Below are 23,227 nucleotides of genomic sequence, written 5' to 3'. Positions count from 1 at the left end.
CCAATTTACTCACATTTGTGACCAAATTCAACAAAATTAACAATTAATCGAGTTAATTTTAAAATTCATCGTTAAATTTTGTTTTTACTACAAATTGATACAATACACCTTTTGGATTAGAAAATATCTGGATTTCAGCCGTACAACAGTACATATTTGCATTAACTAATCAATTAATCTACAAGGATTCAAAAATCGAATTAGTTCCTAACTTTTTATTTTTGATAGAAAATGATCCATCCATTCGATACCTTTTGGATTGGAAATTCTTCAAAATACCTGAATCTTAGCCATCCAACAGTATATATTTGCACCAACTAACTGGTTAATCTACAAAGAGTTAATTATCAAATTAATCGCCGACACTTTGTAAACAAAATGTATTCATTGATTAGATGTCTTGGATTACAAATGATAAAAAAAATACACAAATGTTAGCCATACAACAGTAATTATTGGCGATAGATAATCAATTAATCTACTATTAGTTAATTAGAGGATTAATCGTCGACTATTTCTAACAAGAATCGATTAATCGAGCAGATGCCTCTTGGATTAGAAATTCTACAAATGTGTGTTGGATATAGGCAGTAACAAGGAATTTTAGAAAATATTTTGACAAATGGCTAAACCGAAAAGTGAAGATGCAATTCTAAGATGTTAAGCTAGCAATATACCCTTATTTTGAAAAATTATGAAAATATTTGCATATTTTCTGCTGAAGTACGGGCCTAGCAAGTAGGTTAATTGTAATTTTTTGTGGAAATTCGAAAAGAAATGTTTGAGAAATCAAAGTGTAAAGAAAATTGTACCGATATACTTTTATTCTGAAAAATAATTGTTAACATTTTTCCTTCTTAAAAATGTGTTTAGTTTTTTTACAATGTCAGTTTGAAAACGCATTTCAGAAAACAGAGGAAAACAACAATAAAATCTGATTAATTAAATAAACTAACAATATACTTTTTATTGCATATTTCCCCGAGATGCGGGCCTAGCAAGTCATTTCGATTGTAAATATTTTGTTTTAATAATTGCAAAAAATGTTTCAAAAATAAGAACTTGAAAAAAATTCCATCAGATTTATTGCTAATTCTTATTACTTTTAAAATTAGATTATTGACATTTTTATTGACAACAAAATAGGAACTTATTTTATTCATTGAGCAAAAAGGTCTTTAAATAAAATTGTGTCAATTAGTGCTGTACTGTCAGGATCTGGCCACCTTCCCCGGAAATGCGCCAAATCAAAGGGTGTGGCATTACTGCGCACACCTGTCTTTAAATTCAAAGAAAAAAAATCCAACATAGAATATCCGTTATATATATTTTTCACTACAAAATAAAGTCACACTTTCATGTAAACAGAAACAATCCACTTTGTGCACAGCACTTGCTTCAACATCGTATAAAAATCAAAACCGCAAAACTCAATTTCCAAGTGTTCCGTTTTTTTCAATGTACATTCTAGAAAGGGACGCCGCCATGGACTTTGCCATCTCCTCATCCCGCCTCCTCTGCATCTGCGATTGCCGACACCATTCCTCGTACTCGGGGTTGTCCATTCGGGTGTCCATCAAAACGTCGTAATGTCCGTTACTCAACCAGCTCAGCCAAATTTCCGGCTTGGACGCATCCTCCGGTCCCAGCGAATGCACCATCGTGGAAACGGTGGGGCTCTCCACACTGCCCCCGGTGGTCAGGTGGAATTCCACCTGCAGCATTTGACTCATGGCCAGGAGCTCCGGGTATCCGGCCCAAGCTCCGTCCTGGGCCGCGTTGATGAGGAACTCTCCGGCGTCACCCTCGATGACCGGGTTGAATTGGTCCAGGTGGTCGGCGATGTGATGTACCGTCCGCTCTCTCAGCTCGCTGTGCCGTGATTGGTCGCCGTAGGTGGCTTTGCTAACAGCCCGGTAGAGGCAGTTACCGTCCGGAATGATGTGGTAGCGGAATTTGCGCCTCTCCTGGAGGTATTTATTTTGAGTTTCCACTTCCGCTAGGTAGCGAGCTACTTTATCATCCTGGACCTCGTTGTCGCCCCCTCGCTCCTGGAGGACGCTCAGCTCAAAGTTCTTCAGGCATGGTTCTGGCGTAGCGCCACATGGTTCTTGGTTAGGTACCCACCGATTCCTCTCCCAAGAGTCCTCCGGGAAAAGTCCATTACTCCCGATTTCACCCATAAGATCCTGTATCTCCTCATCGGGTGATGGAGCTTTCGCCATTCTTGTGATTTGAACAGGCCTTGATTCGTTGGAGAACATAACAGCTCTACGAGCTGGCTCCCCACCAATCAGGAATCGACTCCCTTCTAGATGCTTTTTGTCTCTCTCGCTGAGCAGATGGGGGAGTGGTGGCAGCCTGGAGTTTAATACAGAGGACAAAGTGGAAAAGAAATTAGACAATTTGGACTCATATGAGTGGAATCAGAAAAAGCCAGATCTGGTGGGCTGCATGTGGCCCTTCGTCTAGGTTCACACTGCGGAGCTTTTGGCGAAACTGTTCACATTTCCAACTGAATGCGACCTTTATGCGTCTCCATTGGGAATGCGACAAGTGTCTTGATGCGCAGGACACGTGACGTCACACGCAATGCGCTCAGTGTTTGCAGAAGCACTCATGGATGCCAACAGCTTAGCACATCTAGCAATATGGAAGTTATTTTGCTACCGGAAGCTGAACAGAGTTGTCCTCCCTAATATTAATTAAATCAGAAACCTTACTAACGGTTTTGATATAAGAATAGCAACAATAACTCAAAGTTAACTCGACGCACTATTCCCAATTTCCCGCACCACTCAAACCCCACACTCCTCATCTCTGTATTCCGCCAGGAATGTTCCTTTGCATCTAAACCTGAACAAGTGAATAGTTGGACACCGTTAGATCTCTTCTTGCAATCCGTTCCAAAGCTTGACTCCACACACAGACACACACATACTTTTCCTAGTGGTTCTCACCTTTGGGATTATGAATTCACTACAGCCCCTTATAATTTCCCTCTTTCCGAATGAATAATTTACGGATGTTTTTGTTGACCTTAAATAGCAGTTGTGCAGTGAAAAAGCACAGCGGGGCAGTGGTTAGCATGTGCAGGTACAGTTCTAAGGTCTTGGGAACCTCCTGTGTGGGTTCAAACCCAGCTACTGGACTTCCTGTGCGGAGTTTGTATGTTCTCCCCGTGCTTGCGTGGGTTTCCTACGGGCACTCCGGTTCCCTCCCACATTCCAAAGACATGTATTTCAGGTGGATTGGCCGGTCAAAATTGTCCCTAGGTGTGAATGAGCGAGCGAGTTGTCTGTCCCTGTGTGCCCTGCGATTGGCTGGCAACCAGTTCACGGTGTCCCCTTCCCACTGCTTGATGATTGCTGGGATGGGCTCCAGCACCTCCGCGACCCTACTGAGGATAAGCGGTGCAGCAAATGAGATGAGACGAGATCTAATTTAAATCATTTGGACTGCAGGAATAAAATAATAATATGATCTCGATATCCTACCCTGTTTATGGTTTTAATTGCACGTTTTTTGGATGATAAAAAGGGTCTGTAGTGAACTTTTGTAATTATTGCCCCAGACTTCTGCACAATATGTTAAGTATGGCAGAACGAGAGAACAATATAATAAATACAATGCATTATAGTTTAAAATGAAATTGGCTTTATGAATCATTGAAATGCTTTTAGATACTTTAGATAAAACACACTGTCCCTTTAAAATGAACTATTAATACATTTTCTACATCAAGTTTCATTCTTATCGCGTAAGGCATGAATAAAAACCTACGAAGCCGTTTTGGAGCCTAAATAGTCGTCTCTTTTTAGAGAACAGAACTGAAATAGCCAGTTTTCGAAAAAGAACCAGAATCCCCATGAGTAATTTGTCCGGTACCGACCTTTCCATCCCGTCTGTTTTGTGGAGTAGCAACTCAGCCGTGGAGGTAAAATAGTCCGGCCTGGTGGAGGCATCGTAGCAGGAGAACGCAGGCATGTTTGCGGAAGTTGCGGTTCCGTTCGGCTGATTCGGTTCGGTTCGAGTTTCGGTTCCGTCTGATAAAGTGACGGAAACTTTTCCGGACCTTCGAGGGTAGTGCGTCAAGGCGCTGTTATAAAGCTGCATGTCGAAGAGAGTCTTTTATAGTAGTGGGCCGATGACGGACAAGGTTAAAAATATTGTTGTCTGTCACCGGCATTTAAAGCGGCAGAGGAAGTTTTTTTTAAAGTGAGGGAGGGGGACAAAAATGTACAAGGGTCCCTGTCAAGTTGAGCCCCACCCGCGTCAGTTCTACGTGGGGTCCTGCAGAAGAGGCGAGATCCGAGTTGACGGTTACAAAACAACAAATTCCGACTCGCTCGCAACAGTTGCTTCCGTTTGCCGTGCCTTCAAAATAAAAGAGTTTCTCGACGCCGCTGATATAGGCGTATTTTTGTAATGCTCTCAACTAAATCTCAAAACGTACACGTCCCCCCCCCCCACATTCTATACGTTTTTTTAATCATTTCGAATTGTGTATGTCATAAAAAAAATTGTTCTGGATTGTTTTCAATGTATTTCTATGCATTTATTTCTGAAGATTTAGTTTATCTACAATGTTGGTTTGAAAACACATTTCAGAAAACAGAAGAAAACAACAATAAAATTTGATTGATTAAATGAACAAACAATATACTTTTTTGCATATTTCCCCGAGATTCGGGACTAGCAGGTCATTTAAGGCGTATTTTTGTAATGCTCTCAACTTAATCTCAAAACGTATACGTTCCCCCCACATTCGATTCGTTTTTTTTATCATTTCGAATAGTGTATGTCATAAAACAATTTTTGTTCTGGATTGTTTTCAATATATTTCTATGCATTTTTATTTCTATGCATGGGCGATTTTAGATTGAGAGCTTTGGGGGTGTTGAATATCCAGAGCGTCTCGTTTATTAAAAAAATAATAATAATTTTAGTTTCCCTCAAAATTTCGTACAAAATGTAAAATTCAATAATGATAACATGTTAACTTAAATATTTCATGAAGGCTCTTTCTTTTAAAAGGCGGTTTTTATGAACTGAATGTTCCTTTTCTTTTAATTGAATTGAATTTATCAACCTCGGCTGGGTCACTTTGGCGAGAGTGTCTGATGGTGCGAGACCCAAAACACTCAATAAACCCAGGATACATTACTGATGATGTGTCCCAGTTGCATCCAGGAGATGTCTCTTTCAAGTGGCACTCTTGGGCTTCCAGAATAACATACTCCCAAGGTACTACACTGGAGCCCACAGACTCCGCCGCTATGCCGCAAGTGACACAAGCCAAGCAAAAGGAGCGAGAGCTGCGCAAGGAATCGAATAGACTGAATGTGGTGGGGTACTGTATTTACGACGCTGCGGTGTTCACAGTTTTAGTTGACTTTTTTAAAATTTTAACTAGCATTTTTCTTTGTATTTAAGCCTATCCTGTCCTTTATTAAGGAAAAGCGCTTTTAAAAAGCTATCAATTTTGGTGGTGCTTGGCTTGAATTTGGCGGTGTTGAGCACCCCCCAAAATGGGCTGGTTACACCCATGCGTGTACAAAATGTCAAGTCATTTTTATTTGTATAGCTCTTAATCACAAAAAGTCTCAAAGGGCTGCAGAAACCCCCGTTACAACATCCACAGATCTGAAGGATACACACAAAAACCTTAGTATGAGTAAAATAAAGAAACCTTGAGAAGGGGCTGCACATGAGGAAATCCCCCTTCTAGGAAGACCAGGCCGCAATAGATGTTGTAAAGACACCAACTGAGAATACACAAACATCATTCAATTAAACCTAGGTAATAATAGAATTTCCAGTTCACAGCTTCCTGCCCCAAAAATCAAAATGCAGGCATGAAAATGGGTAAGAGGTTGAAAAGGTGAGAAGGGTGTAGAGGAGGTAAGTTCCAGTACTTTCTACAAAGTTCCAGTACTTTCTACAAAGTTCCAGTACTTTCTACAACCCTCCAAAATATTGAGCTCTGTTGCCCTACACTGCAGCAAATGGGGAAAGAACTGAGAAAGATGCTGAAAGAATTGTTTGTGTTGTTTATTTGGTAAACAGAGTAAGCTTGTTTACTTTGGGTGTCATGCTATACGAGTCACAAGCGATATTATTACTATGAGTTTAAAATGTTTTACAAAAGCTTTTTCCCCCTTTCTTTTTGAAAGATTTACGTTGGGTACCACGTGCTATGCAAGTCACGATTGACACTAATATAAGTTTGAAATGTAATTTCCTCGTTTCAATCTTCTCCCTTTGAGGACATGTTTATGTATGCAGACGCTGCCCAATTTATGGAAGGGATAGGTTCCGGACGATCGTTCCTAAGTTGAATTTGTTCGTAAGTTGCATCAGTGCTATATTTTGTATGCTTAAAGTTTATACAAGTATGTTTAAGGCCTGTATAAGTAACTCATCAGTAAGTAAGTAAATTATCATAATTAGACAAAATACTCAAATCAAAGGAAACTATCAGCCTGAAGCCGTGGATTGTTTTGAATTGATTGATTAACTGATTTGCCTTAAAAAAGCATTTATTTCTGATATTTGTCAAGTAAAAAAACAAACAAACCATTTTTTCAATGTAGTAAGTCGACCAACACAAAACTTTTAAAACAAACGACAAATATACTTGAGTCCAGGAATGAATGTACTTATATTGTATAGTAACATTTTCCTGTACAAAATATTTTCATAACTTTCCAAAATTCGGCCGACTTTGGCAAAACGAGTCTCATAAACAAGATGATTGGAACCAAAACAATTTTGAGTTGTACCATTTATTTTGAAGGCAGAGATGTGGGGTCAGTTTCGCGCTTGACAGGAGTAAACTTCCGGTACAACGTGAAGGAATGCAACTGCGTGAAAAAAATGTCCTACGTCAGTCTGCTTGTGTAATAACACTTAAAAAAATGAACAAAAATCGTTATTAATACAAAATATAATAAACTTTAACGCTGATAAATGATTGTATTTACACCCATGATAGTTTTGACCAAATATATTCAATGTATAACATCTTCCAAATATAGTTCCCAGCACATTGTTTCAATAACAGACGGGTGAAGTCATTCCCTGTTTATGTAAGAAACGTAATGGGACTTCTCAAAGATGAGACAAGTGTTACTCAAGTAATAACTATTATTTGATAACCTGTCACTACTTGTAAGGTTTTGATGACATAAAAAACAAGAAAGCCATAACTTTTGCAATAAAAAAGTAGTGTAATGTTTTGTGGGTAGCTGACTCAAGTGCAGGGAAGCAAGCACCAAGGCAGGTGAGCTCAAAAAGGGACGGAATTTGATAACAAAAGTCATTGTGCTACCTGGAAAGGTATTACTTTATGAAACAATTTAAATGATGAGCTTAAAAATGTCTCTCATTCCATAAATTAGAAAAAACATACACTTGCTTATTTTGGATAAATAGACCAAATCAGATTAATATATCAAGTTTCTTTGGTGGTTAAATGATATATGAGTCACTGTGAAGTTTTAATTTTATTTCTTTTCTAATTATCCTTTGTAGGGTAAGTTTATGTTGTTGTTCTGTTTTTGAATATGTCTTCCCTGCAAGGAAAACAGATGGAATAGGGGCAGGCACTTAAAAGCTTTGGCTTCAGCCTACTCCCTTTGGGCACATGCTCAAGAATTATATTATTGTATTGTACAGCTCTTTTCGTGCAAATATCTTATCGTTTCATTTATTCATTTTTAATTGATGATGTTTTTTTGTGTGCTTTACCCAAATAAAGAAGAATTGAATCGCTGAAGAACGGAAAGTCTCCAGGAATCAACAATATCAAGTCAGAACTCATATAGAATTGTGAACAAACTATAGACATCTTGCTGAAGATTTGCAAAAAGATCTGGACATCAGGACATTGGCCATCGGCATGGACGAAATCGCTAGGAATTGTGCTACAAAAGAAGGAAAACCTCCAACTATGCTCAAAATACAGAACCATCAGTCTCATTAGCCATGCAAGTAAAGTTATGCTCAAGGTCCTACTGGACAGACTGAATCCACAGACTGAAAACAACCTAGCTGAAGAACAGACAGGATTCAGGGAGGAAAGGTGCACCATAGAACACGATATTTAATCTTTGCAATCTTATGCGAGAAGTTTTAACAACACCAGAGAAACCACTATCACGTCTTCGTTGATTTCAAGAAGTTGTTTGAGTATTGCAAGCCATTTCATGGGCCACAATGCCAAATGGAAAAAGCCTCAATCCAGTATGGGGATGGAAATCAGCACAGGAAAAACAAAACAAATTACCTCTTTGAGACCCCTTGTGATTAAGGGCTATTCAAATAAACATGACTTGACTTGACCAACAACCCCAAGGTATCACCACAAACATCACCATCAACCACCAAGAGCTTGAACCTGTCTCCAAATCCAAATATCTTGGAGCTGTCATTTTAGAAGAAGCGTCAGAACCAGAAATCATGGCCACGTGGCTAAAAACCACAGCCACACTTGCCAAACTTAAACCCATGGACACCCAAAGCAAAACTGGAAAAGAAAATCCAGGCCATGGAGATGTGATACTAGTGGAAACTTCTAGGCATCATCTACATAGCTCATGTGACAAATGAAACAGTGTGCAACACCAGAGGGCACATTGGACCCTACGAGGAACTGGTGTCAACTGTGCGTAGACACAACCATCAGTGGTATGGTCAGGTCACAAGATCACCAGGACTAGCCGAGATCATTCTCCAGAGCAAAGTCCAAGAGGACAGGGGAGAGGAAGCCTGAAAAATAAAAACTGGGCCGCCAACCTTATGAAATGGACTGGTGCCAACTTTGCCAGGACACAAAACACGCCAGGAACCGTCAACAGTGGAGAAAGCTGTTCAGAGTTGTGTCCTCATTGATGCCTTGACAACCCGGGTGGTTAATGGATCTGTGAAGCATGAACCTAAATAAAAAGCCATAGACAAAAATTAATGATCAAAAAACGTCAAAAATACAGGGGATATGTATACATTGACAGCAGAGCGACCTAAGTGGCTGCTTAGGCCCGTGCGATCAGTAAGGGGGCCCCCAAGAGCAGTCAACTTATATACAATTAAATATCTATGTATATTTCCGTGAGTGAGTGATGATTAATGAGATCCATCCATCATCTTCACAGCTTATCCTCAGTAGGGTCACGGCGGTGCTGGACCCTATCTCAGCTATCTTTGGGCAGTGGGCAGGGGACACCCTCAATTGGTTGCCAGACGGTCACAGGGTGATTAATGTTATATACTATCATATACACGTGAATTTATCAAATCAATGTCTATTGTGGTCTGCAATATAAATATTGGCAAAAAGGAAAATTTCTTCGGGTTTCTTGTATCCCCTGAATCTACAGGTTGGCAAGGCTTGTCTGAGTTAATTCTTCACGGGCTTGAAGAACAGAACGTCCTCTTTGACGCCAGTAGGGGGCAATCTTAAGATAACGGTGCAAACATGAAAAATGCAAAAAAAAAAGGTGTGCACGCAAGGCTTTTAAGGAAAAATCCACGTGCTATTTATGTGCTTTGTGGAGTTATTGCAGTTAAATTTTAAAAATATTTCTGTTACCTTATTTCAGGTACCTATGTGCAGTTATATATTTATTCAAGTATTTGTTTGAGTTTAAATTCCGTACATTTGTAAATTTGTTGTTACAGTTAATTTAAAACACAAAAAAAGCTAACTGGGAACGAACGCTGTGAAAAGGTGAAGCAGGACCAAGACCATGCAGGTCAAATGAAAATTCTACAAAGGCGAGCTACGACATTGCAAGCACTGCAAACCTTTCAGGGAGGGTTAATTGATTAAGGACTGTTCAAAAAATACCAGGCACACATTTTCAGCTTACCAAATCTGGTCCACTTAAAAGTTTGGACACCCCTGTTATGAACCATAAGTAAAACCTGCCTGGCTACCCTTTTTTGTTTTATGAATTGATTCATGTGTGGCCAGTAGGGGAAGTTGCTCACTTTGCCAAATATTAATCTGTTGTCTACTTCTGTGGCCTTATTCACCGTGGATTACAATACAACCTTTAACAGAAACATCTCACAACTAGTATTGTAAGTGAATTTGTGATGACAGAGTAGAACATGAAATGAGATGTAGTAGCAAATGATCAAGTAATAGGGGGCCCTCAAATCCCATTTTGCTTAGGGCCACATGAAGCCTTAGGCCGGTGTTGTGCTGTCTTGCGTTTTTTCCGTTATTAATTTGACAGTTCATTTTAGAGTAATAGGCGTTATGATAGGGCACATAACTGTTTTCAATACAAGAGATAATCAGAAGATAAGTATTTTAAATTCCTGGTCAATCGCAATGAAAGCAACATGTTTTGGTGTCCATCGAGGTGCTGTCATTTACCAAAGTATATATTTTTAACTAGCCCTAAAGGGATTTTTACAAGTTATATACAGCAATCTCTTCTATTACACCCCGCAAAAATTAGACACAAATTTATCCTAGTGACGTTTGTGCATACAGGAGGGACATTTTTTTCTGGCACAACATCGGTGTTCTGACGAAACCTTGTGGATATTTTCTACCAATGCCTAGTGCGTAAGGCTGACTGATTTCCTATGAAGAGTACTTACAATTTTTGTTTTGGTTCAGTCTTATTTGACTTCTTCACTGCTTCAAAAAACTGTTTTGCAGTTTTTAAGCCTGCCGTGTTACTCTGTGGTAGTTTTTTAGTATGGTGTTTGTTGACTACAGGTCTCACGTACAGTAGGTTTGCATGCATGCCAACACTCGTTATAGGTCAAGAGTAAAAGTTCTGTTTGCAATAATTCCGAGTTTCAGTGTTGCTGATTTTACTTGATAAGAACAAAAACAAAATTTGCTGTCAGATTATTTTACGTTAGAATGTCTCTACAAGATAGGACGTTTTGGCAAAACACTGGCTCTGGTTGTCAGGTCTTCAAATTTGTACTAGTCAAGTATCAGATTCATGGAAACCACCAGGCTGCACTTGCCCAAGACCCACCACAGGAGGTGGGGCCCTATGACCCTAGTGGCTAAGGGATCCAACCAACCAATCAACCAACCAAGTACAGTACTATCTATCTATCTATCTATCTATCTGCCTTGGTCATATCCCTTAAGAGGGGTGACCGACAACAAGACAACACATACAAAAACAAAGAAAATAAGAAAGGGAAAAAGTAGTAAAATACACACAAAAAAATTGGACCATGGCCAACCCAAATGCCCAAACACCCAAACAAGGTAAGGACCTCGGCATCCAAGTTGGTCATGCTTTCGTCCCTCCAGATGAAACGGGACACGAAAAAGCGGCCGTGTCATTCGGGCCAGGGTGACACAGCACACTCTTCTGTTCAACAGCAGGGCCCGACAGCTTTCACTGGTTTACCCCTGCCGCATCATACGGGTGCCCTGCCCATCCCTTAGAACTCATCTAAACATTCCACTATCCTTTTAAAAGACATCTCCACTCATTCCTATCACCAACAAGAGCTCTAGCTTCCACTAAATTTAGACCTCTTTCCTACAGTGCACTCATAACACCACCCATCCACGGCAATCGCGGCCTTCCTCTTGGTCTACTTCCATTTACATCTGCAGCAAGGCAAAGTAAAGTCCTACATTAGTATTTTGCTTCTTCCCTGTGCAGTACTCCACAAATCCATAAGGAGGCAACATTTTACTTCCAGAAAGCTTTCTCGTTTCCCCCCTCGTTTTTCGAGCAGCTGTCGCATGGCTGTGCGGCGCATATAAATGAAGGCATTGATCTTCTGTGTTTTTTTCTTCTTCTTTTACGTGTTGAGTGCCCTAACCTCTTCTGCTCACATTTTTAGAATCACAACCAATCATTACAAGGGCGGAGGACGAGAGGGGGGCAGTTAGCGAGATGTAAACAAACAGTAGCTTGTTTTTGCACGTTTCTTTATTTTGATTTTTTTTATTCCGTGTGTCAAGGGAGCGCTGAGCTGATGTCAGCGGGCGGTGTGTGGTGATGTGCGGGGGAGAGAAAAAGGGGGAGGGACGAGCATCCTCCGTGGGTTGAGTCACGCAGCTGTCAAAGATAGCTGTCACCCATTCTCTCCCCTTTCTCCCCCCTCCATCAAAGACACACAACCAGTCAATGAGCAAAAAGCCTCGCAGAAAGGGAGAGAGAAGGATCTCAGGTGACCCCCGCCCCCCCTTCCCGCAGGAAAACCACCTTCTCAACACACAGCCTACATACCTACCTTCGGACCAGAAAATAACACCGAACCAAAAAAGAAAACAGGATACATTTTTATTTTTTCCCCTCTTTTTTTCTGAGGTGCGTGAGGATTCTGCACAAGCACGTCATTCGGATTTTTCCCCGTGGGATTTTAGGGGGGGATGAAAACCAAAAAAGGTAAGATACGTTTAATGAATGTTGTTTTATGATTGATAACAAAAGAAGAGGGGTGTTTTTTTTTGAATGTCTTGCGTCCGTTTTCGTCGGAGTCTTTTGTCTCAAGACATGACAGCCAGCAATTGTGTGCCATGTGCTTGGCGGACGTCACCACCGAAACACATCCAAACACCCCCGAAACACCGTTTTTATTCCGTTTCTTACATTTTCCGATCGACTTTTCGATCGCGCGTGTTTTCCAGTCGCTCTTTTGTTCCCAAGTTTGAACGCGCCGCGCGAATTTGCGACGGACCTTGTTGAAAAAAAAAAGTTGTATTTGTCGTTTTATTAACGATTAGTTTGACGGTTATGGCGTTCGGGAAGAAAAATAAAGTGTAAGGAAGCTATAAGAAGTCGAGTTTTGGGAGCTGACCTCATTGTTAGAAGTTTGAACACCGCGTGTTATGCGCACACAAAAGAACTTTTAAAGTCGTTTTTTGAATCTGCACAAAATACACCAATGTGTTATTCTTTATTTAACTTTTGTTTTAAGGAGAAACTTTTTTTAGTAAGTTTTTCGATAAAGAAGGGAAAAAAACGAGCAAGTCCCAGATTCTTTTGTTTAGTCTGGAGACGCTGATTTGCAACAGGTTTCCCCTCCCCTCCCCCCTTCAACGTCTCCACAGCCCACGTAATTACCTCATCCTGTTGGCTGCTCCGCACTTTACCCCACTAGAATTCAACCCCCGTGGCAGTGTAGGGTGTTATCAAGGACCCCCCAGGAAATAAAACTACAAAAATCATATTTTTGAACTACCTGTACCTCCTACTTCCGCTTTAAGAAATGTCAAATAATCCGGAAGTGCCTTACTTGGATTTAAAGGAACTCCAAGATGGCGGAGGATTTGACCCACATGTGTCAAAATTGATGTTAGAAGTTGATTGTAGGGGAGGAAAAAGAGGAGCGAATAGGTTGATTTAGACTAGTTGACACTTGGTTAAGTTGGGTGAGGTCACTTGTTGAACTCTGAAAACATTAAAAAACAAATTCCAAAGTGTCATATCTGGGTAAAAAGAACTACAAGATGGCAGAGGTTTTGACCCACATATGTCAAAAGGATGTTGGAAGGGGATTTTAGGGAAGGAAATAGAGGAACTAATTGATTTATTTATACTAGTTGACACTTGGTTAAGTTGGGTGAGGTCACTTGTTGAACTTACCCGACTCTGAAAATACATGTAAAAAGAAGCCCGGAAGTGCCGTAATTGGGCTAAAAGGAACTCCAAAATGGCATAGGTTTTGACTGACAAATGAGAAAACTCTTAACAGTTAATTTTAGAGCTAAAATAAAGTAGCTCCGTAGTCTATTTACAATTTGAGGTCTAAGCAAACTAGTTGACACTTGGTTAAGTTAATTGATGTCAATTGTTGAGCTCATCTGACTCGGAGGCCATTAAAAAAAGAAACCTGGAAAAGCTGTTGTTGGGGTTTTTAAAGGAAGATGGAAGAGTTTTTGACCAACATATGTCAAAACGATGTTCAAAGTTAATTATACTGCAGAAAACAAAAGGGCGCTTTTACAATTTGAGGTTTAAGCAAACGAGTTGACACTTGGTTAAGTTTGGTGAGGTCACATGTTGAGTTCACATGACTCAAAGGCCATTTAAAACAAGAAACCCGGTGTTCTGCCAACCCTCTCAAAACATCCTACTGGACCAGGGGTGGGGAACAAGTTTGACACAAAGAGCCAAAATTTTTAACTGTGAGAGTCAAAGAGCCACACCACGCACTGACCTGCCATGACAGACAGACACACACAAACACACACACACAATTAAAAACATTTATTTTCCATAACACACTCCCCTCCTTACAATACAACAAGTATTGTTCATGTGTTGATTTTAAGGAAAGTGTCCACCCTCAATACACACAAAAATAACTAAACATGAAACAAAGCAAAGAGCCACAGTATATAGAAAATGTGATGAGGCAGAGCCGCATTCTTATTGGCCAAGAGCCGCATGCGGCTCTAAAGCCACGTGTTCGCCACCCCTGTACTAGACTGACCTGACAGCAGCGATTTTTTTAAATCAAGTAAAATAAGCAGTACCGAAACTCAGAATTTTTGCAAACAGAACTTTCACTGATGATATGAATCGAGGGTTGACATGCATACATATGTAACGGGTGTAATATTAACTTTAATATTAACATACATTGCGCGATTACCCTAGTCAACAATCACCAAGCTCCAAAATGACCACAGAAAAACAAGCCAGGCTCAAAAGCTACGTCAAAAAACATTATTTTGAGTCAGTGAAAGCTTCATATAACAAAAACAAAAATTGGAAATACTCACTGCTTTCAGAGGCACATATCACTATGAGCGTTGTGCGCGTGCGTGGACACGCACAAGGGCATTGGTTGGATGTCTCGAGGGGTAGTAAGGAATTCTAGAATCCCTGAAGAGTTATATTTGAGTTTAAAGAAACTTTCCAGAAGGCTATTAAAACTAATAATATGATAATAATTTTATGTAACCTAGCTTTCCCTTCCCATGGTATATTTGGTTATTTGTATTTTTTTGTAATTCGGATTGTCTATACAGGTTGGTTATCATGTGAATGCAACATTACACTGGGATTTAAGTATGGAAGAGTATATATGGTTTTGTTCAATAAAACATTTATTAAAAAAAGTTTGAAGGAACTCCAAAGATGGCAGAATTTTTGACCCACACCCGTCAAACAAACAATAACTTCATTTAAACTGAAGTCTTGACAAAAAGTCAAGTGGTTTATTTACAATTTGAGATTTTAGCCCACTAATCAACAAACTTTCTCTTTAGCTTTGTCGTAACTGTTAGCATAAATATTTAAAGTAAACTATTTTTCACTTTTGTTAGAAAATGTTACTGCCGTTTGTAGGGGGTGAATCACTCACCTTACAAGCGTTTTAAATGCCAGACTCACAGTGACTCATTTTACTACCAGAAGCAATTTGCTAGTCATTTAGAGAACAATCCTTAAAAGAATACATTTGATTATTTTTTTTTAAGTAAACATATTCATTGACATCTGCCTCCGATGCGTCTCTAGCTGTAATGTCACCCGATTTGTTTTGTTCAGAGGCCTGTCATAAACACTTAGCTTGCTAGCTTAGCTGAAATGGTGGCATACTTGTTAATATTCTGGAGCTGGTACACATGCTCAATGGGTGAAAGTCTCATAATATTTGGGGTTTTCACACAATTTTAGAGAAATTAAAGCAATCTTGAAATGCTAACCAACTCTGATGACATATTTTTGAACAGGCCTTGAGATGCTGTTGGCTTCTTCTTCTATTCTTCTAATGTCGCGGAGTCAAAAATAATTGTTAAATTGTTGACCATATATTTTTAAATCGATTAAACATATAGAAAATTAATGCTTGGGCAATGTTTTTTGTTTTTTTAACAACTTTAATGAGATGAAGAAAACCTTGAAATGCTCACAAATTTACATGACTTAATTCACCTGCTCAACTTATATATGCTTCAAAAGGCCTTGAAATGCTGTTAGCTAATGTCGCTAATTAATTCACCCACTAAACCTAAAAGTTTTTGGACATTGAATTGGATCAGTCTAGTGCTGGGGACAGGAACCTTTTTGAACCAAAGTTTTGGGGATCAACATCATCTATTTTAAGACAATATTTAACAAAGCCACCAAACCCCGCTCTTCAGACAAAAGCTAATTTTTCAGCATATATTATTTCATTGTATGACTTTTGTTTATTTGCTAAAATCAATGAACTAATAATAATGCCCAAGCATGTGTACTATTTTAAAATATATAGCAATCAAAGTTAGTCTCCCTCCCGCAGTTACTTAAGATCATTTTGGCTCATTTTGCTTTTGATTTTTGTCGTACGACAAAACGAAATGCGAGCATAGTTTTTTTTTCAAATATCACAAAATACTGCAAACAAGGATACAAATGTATTTAGGGGAGTACGCTATGTGCAGATATTCGCCAGACCCCTGCCGCTCACCCAATAAAATTGCTCTGGGGGCTTGGCTGGTGTTTTCGTGTGGTTAGTTTATTCTGTGGGTTTTTATCATAAAATGTCTCAACAGTAAGCAGATTGTTTCATGAGCTTCCAAAATAGGGTCTATTGGTGTAACACCAAGAGTGTAAACTGTAGTTAAAAATGTGCCCTATACTGTATATTCTGGACAGAACCACAGGGTTACTGCGTTTCTTTAACTTTGCGTACATTACATTTGGAAAGTCCGAAAAAATTAGCATCACCCTTGTTGTTTCTCTGAGCCAAATGTACTCATGAAAAGAGACATATCTTGCCTGCAAGCCTTACATTTCCAACCCCTGCTCTAGTGGTAATATCTGGAACTTTTCTCTTGCATGTAGAGAAAAATTCTTGCTCCAATGATAGATTATATCTCAAAGTTTGAGTAGCTCGTATGTAGAGGCATCACTATATTTAATTCATAACATATATGTATATATGTGTGTAGTGATCTTTTTTCAATCCACCTGTAATGTTTGTGACTGGCATATTTGATAAATTCAGAGTTAATGTACATTTTACATTTAGTTTACATATCAATTACATTTAGTTCTATTTATGAGTTTCTATATGCTTCTGTGGCCCTCGGTAAAAACGAGTTTGACACCTCTTCTCTAAAGGTTTGACAATGCTATCGGGGAGTGAAACAGACGATGACGACGGTGCAGATGCCCCCTTGGACCTGTCTTCAAGCGGCGGCGGGAAACGCAAGCGTCGCGGAAACCTGCCCAAGGAATCGGTCCAGATATTACGTGACTGGCTTTACGAGCACCGTTACAATGCATACCCGTCGGAGCAGGAGAAAGCGCTTCTTTCCAAGCAGACACAACTCTCCACGCTGCAGGTATATATCGTTTTTGTTGCATGTACATAGCAATGTTCCTTTCCATCAATTCCTGTCAAAACGCAACACTGCATCGGGGGTCACGTCTGCTTTTAGTGGCGCAACTCTGCAGTGTGGGAGGAAGAAGGAGGGAGAGGGGCAATTGAGTAAGCGAAGGCTGAGGAATTTCCCTCCCTGCAGCCGTTCCCATCCCAGCTGTCTGGGAACAATGCGGAGTCATTTACATAGCTGCAGCCAGTTACAACTGGCCCGACGCAACCAAAGAAAACAAGACGGTTGACCCCCCTTCCCCACTACTGCAACACTCGACAGTTGCCATGACAACTACAATCCTGTCACCGCTTTTTTTTGCAACCACTCAACCTGCAACACAGACGACGAGAGCACCGGGATAAAAAAGCACTCGTCAGCAACATAATCCAACATGTTATATCTGGCTTCTTGGCCTGTTTTACTGCCGCTTCCCCCCTTTGTGTGCCAAACAAGATTGGGAAACACTTGTTTAGGGAACTTGTTAACAGTTGAACATTTGGAAAGCAGTTTTTTTTTTTTTTTGCTCTGTCGGGAAAATAGTAGGGTCAGAAATATCTCAATTTGGGTCAAGTGTGTCTTCATCTCAAATTATTTGTTTTTCACCGATAAACCTTCAATATAGGTCTCTTTGAATACAACACCACATCCTCACATGCCAACACAGTCTGTCTCCGGATTTAAAAAAAAAAAAAAAAAAAAAAAAAAAACTAACCACGTGTGCTTCTTTAAAACTGGAAGTTGAGCAGTTTGTTCAGGCACGAAGACTTAAGTCTCATTTCAAAATAAAACAGCCGCAGACTAAAACACTTACAGTACATGCCAACCTTTTGTGCACTCTACTCTTATGCGTGAAACACAATCAGTGTCCAGAATATATGAAAAAAAATCATTATTTTAAACAGAATGTGGCAACCTTTTACCAAAACTAAAATCAAATACGAGCGTTGAAGCGGTTTATTTATGCACAAAGACTTAATCTTGCTTTAATATAAAGCAGCCATAGACTAAAAGCCTAGTCTTGAGTCAAGAATGTTTTGGGTTTAAATTTGGAAAAGCAATAGATTAAAAAAACAACAGGGAAAGCGAAGCGGTAGTCTAACGCATAAAACAGTAATGTTGGTGAGTATGCAACGATTAATCTTTTGGACTGAACTCAATTTAAATTTACATCAATTTTACACATACACACACATGTTTTTTTATTCATTCAAACCTAAAAACAAAGACATTGTATTATACAAAAGAAAAAACACAACTACGGTATTTTCAGGACTGTAAGGCCCACTTAAAAATTGACAGACGTTCGTAAGTGTGCCCTATAATTCAGTGCACCTTATAGACCATAAATATACTCAATAAGACCAGATGTGTAACTCAGATAATAACAAAGGGAATGTTTCTTCATAAAGTACCATTTATGAAGCAAGTCAATTTAGTTGTGTAACCATATTTTGTAATATTTATGATCCATACGTTTTCAAAACTATTTTTCTAATGTAGATTTAGTTTTATGCACTTTAAAGTCCAGTGCGCCTTATATATGGATAGCACTGTTAAAAAAAGAATCCCTTTGGAACAACAAAAAGGTTCATCTTGATGAAGCAATACACAAAGGTGGTTCAGATACTCACGTTTTGGATCGTACCATTCTGAGCCAATTTTTTTCCTATATCTTGCTGACACCTGCCCCTTTTTCAGGTGTGCAACTGGTTCATCAACGCCCGCCGACGCCTCCTTCCAGAGATGCTGCGGAAAGACGGCAAAGACCCCAACCAGTTCACAATTTCCCGCAAGTGCGCAAAATCGGGCGACAGTTTCTCCGACAGCTCCCAGTCGCCCAAGCACAGCCCGGCGGCCGGCCCCGGCCCCCATCACCATGACCACGATAAACGGGCGCTGCACCCTTCCGGATTTGAACATGGCGGCGTCCTTCGGAAGGCGCCTTCCCCTTCCCGCACGTCCCCCCCGCCAACCCGGCCCTCTGTCATCTGTCACACCACTGTCGCCGGGACCACCGCCCCAACTCACCCCTCGCCACCAAACTTGGACATTTCGACCGAGCGTCTGCAAGCGGCAAGGGCGCTCCTCAGGTGCCTGGATAAAGGGGCAGGGAGCACTACTGTGGGGGGTACCACCCTGCGGGGCACCACCCTGGAGGGCAACCTGAGCCCCCGAAGCGGGCTGTTCAACACCCCACCCCCGACCCCGCCGGACCTGACGCAGGACTTCAGCGGCTTTCAACTTCTGGTGGATGTGGCCCTCAAGCGGGCTGCCGAGATGGAGTTGCAGGCCAAACAATTAGTCTCCTAAAAAAAGAAGAAAAAAGGGGGGCAGGGCCATTCACAAACTGAGATCCCCCTTTCATATTTGCTCTTTTAAACCAATCATTTCTTTATTAAAAACAAAAAAAAAACACAGTATCACAATAGAGGTAAGATCGGGTCTAAAAAAAAATCCACCCCGACCCGACCCAGGCCCGTGGGGATTGAAACCCAACCTAGCCCGAGTCCAACCAATAACCATATTTTCCAAACTATAAGGATCACCCATGAACCCCAATATGGGCAGACATTTGTAAGTGCACCTTATTTACCGCAGACAACAATAGATACGATTGGAATTGTACACAGTAGTTATAAGTATGTGTACCATAAAAGGTTTTACAGTAATACCAAAATGGTCCAGTGATTGTGCAATCATTGATCAAATCCGTAAATATCGTTGACCTTATTTGCGAAACATAGTACACACAGTGGCGATGAGAGACACTTTACCACTAGAACACTTTTTTTACAGTTTCAGGAACACTGATTTGCATACTGCATTCTGATAAGTTACACAGTCCCTACACTTCTTCACCAACGATTGTTAGAGAACGGAGAAAACAGGAAGTCAACAAAATGTTACAAAAGCTTTTTTAGGTATGCATACATATTAAACCAAGAGGTTGTTGACACACAGGTCAAGTGGAGAGACTGTTTAACTTATTAGAATGCACTATGCAAATCAGGAATGGGGCATCGTGAGTATATAGTCTGATAATAGGATAAGCTCTAATGCCATTTTATATGTCATCTGTATCACTGGCGGTTTAGTGAAAATGTGTTGGCCATCTCACTGCCACTACTTAGGTTTGATTCCCATTGTATACAAAGTTTTGTGATTATGGTCAGAGGCACATATTAGTGTATTGCATCAATGCACTAATATGTACCCATACACACGGAAGCTCTTACTGTAGTCTCAATTTCATGCTACCTGTAGTCTGTTGCACCCGATATATTAAACAAGAACGTCATGGGTGCGCCTTATAATTCAGTGGGTCTCATAGGACGGAAAATATGGTAACTTGATTTTTAGGAAACAGGCCAAAGCAAACCCGAAATTTCACATTCTATTTTTGAGTACTTGGGAGGAGATTTATGATAACAAATTAAAGCCCGTCTTTTTTTAAACGAAATATAAGTTAAATATGGTTGTAAAACATATTTTATATTGCTGTGTCTGCAGGTTACATCAAGAGATAATTTTTCATCATTGACGGAACAGTGATGGGTTGAAAATTGGGCCACAAACCACAGCAGCAGTACAACCTTAGGAATCTAGAGGCACTTTGAAAGAGAGATGCAGAGAAACAAAGAACTATGATGAGTGGATTGTAGTAAAAAGTGAGGGAGAAATTCGGGACAACCCGAACGTAATGATTGACATTTAACGCGCGACACGCCTCGAAATTCGGGTTGGGCTTTGATTTGGGCTTAAGATCTTACCTCTGTATCACGGTGCCTTGGCTGGAAGATGTTTATCCATTTCAAAATTTGTATCTTATTTGCACCCCACAGGACCAAAAACTTTGGGACAAACACTACCTGTCTTACATCCAAACACATTTCAGTGTCTTATTTTTTATTGTACTTTTTTAGCCGTCGGCATCAACATATTCACTACTGTAGTTATTGTTACATTCTAGTTTGTCATTTAATAAGGGACTTATGTAGCAGGTTGGCCAGTGGAGGAAACACTACACATTTCATGTACCTTAGGACCAGTTGTATAGTGAATGTGAGCCCCTCAACCCTCTGATGTGATTTTTTTTTTTTCATACTGTGCAATGTTTGTGGAGAGAAAGGTCCGCCGAACTCCAATAAAGTTTTTTTTCCTACATTCTGCCCCTTGCTGTGGTTGATTAGCATAATCCCTGCATAAATTATAATCCGTGTAGGGTATTACGTAGCGCCGGCAGCGCCGTGTAAGGCCGCTTCCTGTCTGGCCTAGACAGCTGTTGTGGCGGCAAAGCTCCTCAATAGGATTTGGACAGGCGGCCTCGCTCATTTATTGTCGGCTCATATATTGTCTGCTCGAACGATTTTTTTTTTTACAACTCTTTTGCTGCCGTCGATTGGAATATTGGATCAATATGTATGTTGAGTTTTCAAACAACCTCACCAGTACAACTCTTTTGGTTTGTTAACCCCTTAAGTTTTGGACTTTTGATAAATTAATACGTGTCTGTATGCTGTCACCAGTCACTGAAATACATGCCAAATCAATTTAAGCTTAAACTTTTGGCTTTCGAGATATGATGACCATGTCCAAATATACTCATTACAGAAATATCTCAATCTGAAACAAGGTAACCGAAAACTATAAAGCCGGCACAACTCACCAATTACGTTCCCTGACCATCATAAAATTATTTTAATGTCTGAGAAAACAGTTTTGTTTCATCAAGGTTAATCCATAGAATCCAACCGTATAAAATATTTAATCCAAAACACATGATAATGCCGACAGATAAGTAGAAATCCCCCCAAAAGCATGTTTGCTTCATCAAACGTTGCCTCTTGAAATTTGTCCGTTTTGCTCTAAACACTCGTAAAATTATTCCCAATAGGCGCTGTTTGCTGAAACGGATATATCCAATAGGTCCGTATAGCTTCAGCCAGTAGCAACAGATTCAAATGATGAGTGACACATTGGTGATCTATGAAAATTTCATTCATAAATGTATACAATTTTTCCATGTGTATTCAAATCAGAGCCGAAAATAAACATGGGCAAATGCAACTGGGGATCAATTTTTAAACACCCTCGTTACGCGCAAATGTGCACAATCATGTATTTGACTTCTTGAAAGAGAAAGTCAAACATTTACAACTCTTTTACAATGTCTAAAAAATTAGCCAAAGTAAAATACAAATTTTCCAAGGATGTAGTGCAGTGAAGTGGTTGGCTCCCAATGGCCACTTTAAGAACACCTCAACTTACCCATAGAAAAATGCATAAAATAAAATGTTTACTTTTTCAGATTGTGATAATTTGACAAGGAACCAGGTAAGGCTTCAAGCCATTCTACACTAATCTGCAGGCATTTAATTGCAAAAAAACAAACAAATAAATAACTCTGGTGAGAATAAATTCCTTCTATTTTTGTGAGTTCCAACTCAGATGACTCAATGTTAGTAGCACTTAAAGTGATTATTTCCTTTTGGGACAAAACTTCAGAGTCTTACCTTTCAAAAGAGACCAAAATCTTCCATATTATCCATACGGCTCAGCATTGTCTTTACTGTCGTCTTAGAATGGAAATTTAGGCGTAGTTCAGGAAGTTTAAAGGGGTTTACTCAGTGCAGCAAATGAGATGATTGACTAGTTTAACTTATTCAGTTGGTTAACTAAGGCACCAAATCAGTGAACTCAGTATATTATTATTAAATTATTTAATCTGTTAAAACTTTGGGTTGGTCATTGGAAGTAGCAGATCAGTTAAGTGAATCGGCTAACTCTTGTTTGGTTTCTTGAGGTACCAAATCAGCTAGTTCAGAGAAGCAAAAGAGTCAATTGAACTCTTTCGATTGGTAAATTGAGTTATTTAATCTGTTAACTGAATTGGCTAACTTTTCGTTTGGT

The 23,227-nt window shown here is 39.8% G+C and overlaps 2 protein-coding genes across 3 annotated transcripts; one reads left to right on the top strand and one right to left on the bottom strand.

Annotated features, from left to right (window-relative positions):
- Positions 1–1,303: 1,303 nt before the first annotated feature.
- otud1 (OTU deubiquitinase 1) lies at positions 1,304–13,196 on the bottom strand. 2 transcript variants are annotated; one of them, XM_088322003.1, is made up of 4 exons: positions 13,068–13,196; positions 8,800–8,939; positions 3,893–4,110; positions 1,304–2,361 (listed from the first exon to the last, which is right to left on the bottom strand). In XM_088322003.1, exons 3-4 carry the CDS (start codon positions 3,985–3,987, stop codon positions 1,431–1,433), a joined length of 1,026 nt encoding a protein of 341 aa, XP_088178129.1. In that variant the 5' UTR covers positions 3,988–4,110; positions 8,800–8,939; positions 13,068–13,196; the 3' UTR covers positions 1,304–1,430. The 2 variants fall into 2 exon arrangements, with proteins under 2 accessions (XP_088178129.1, XP_088178128.1); XM_088322002.1 differs by lacking the exons at positions 8,800–8,939; positions 13,068–13,196 and having other exon boundaries at positions 3,893–4,343.
- Positions 11,927–21,484, top strand: tgif1 (TGFB-induced factor homeobox 1). The gene is made up of 3 exons (XM_088322004.1): positions 11,927–12,389; positions 17,061–17,284; positions 19,016–21,484. Exons 1-3 carry the CDS (start codon positions 12,374–12,376, stop codon positions 19,625–19,627), a joined length of 852 nt encoding a protein of 283 aa, XP_088178130.1. The 5' UTR covers positions 11,927–12,373; the 3' UTR covers positions 19,628–21,484.
- The last annotated feature ends 1,743 nt before the right edge of the window (positions 21,485–23,227 follow it).

Source organism: Urocampus carinirostris, chromosome 18 (assembly GCF_059441175.1).
Source record: "Urocampus carinirostris isolate Australia breed hairy pipefish chromosome 18, RoL_Ucar_1.0, whole genome shotgun sequence".
In the NCBI taxonomy this organism is placed as follows: Eukaryota; Metazoa; Chordata; class Actinopteri; order Syngnathiformes; family Syngnathidae; genus Urocampus; species Urocampus carinirostris.
The sequence above is the reverse complement of the archived record's forward strand: the minus strand, read 5'-3'. Positions and strand labels throughout refer to the sequence as shown.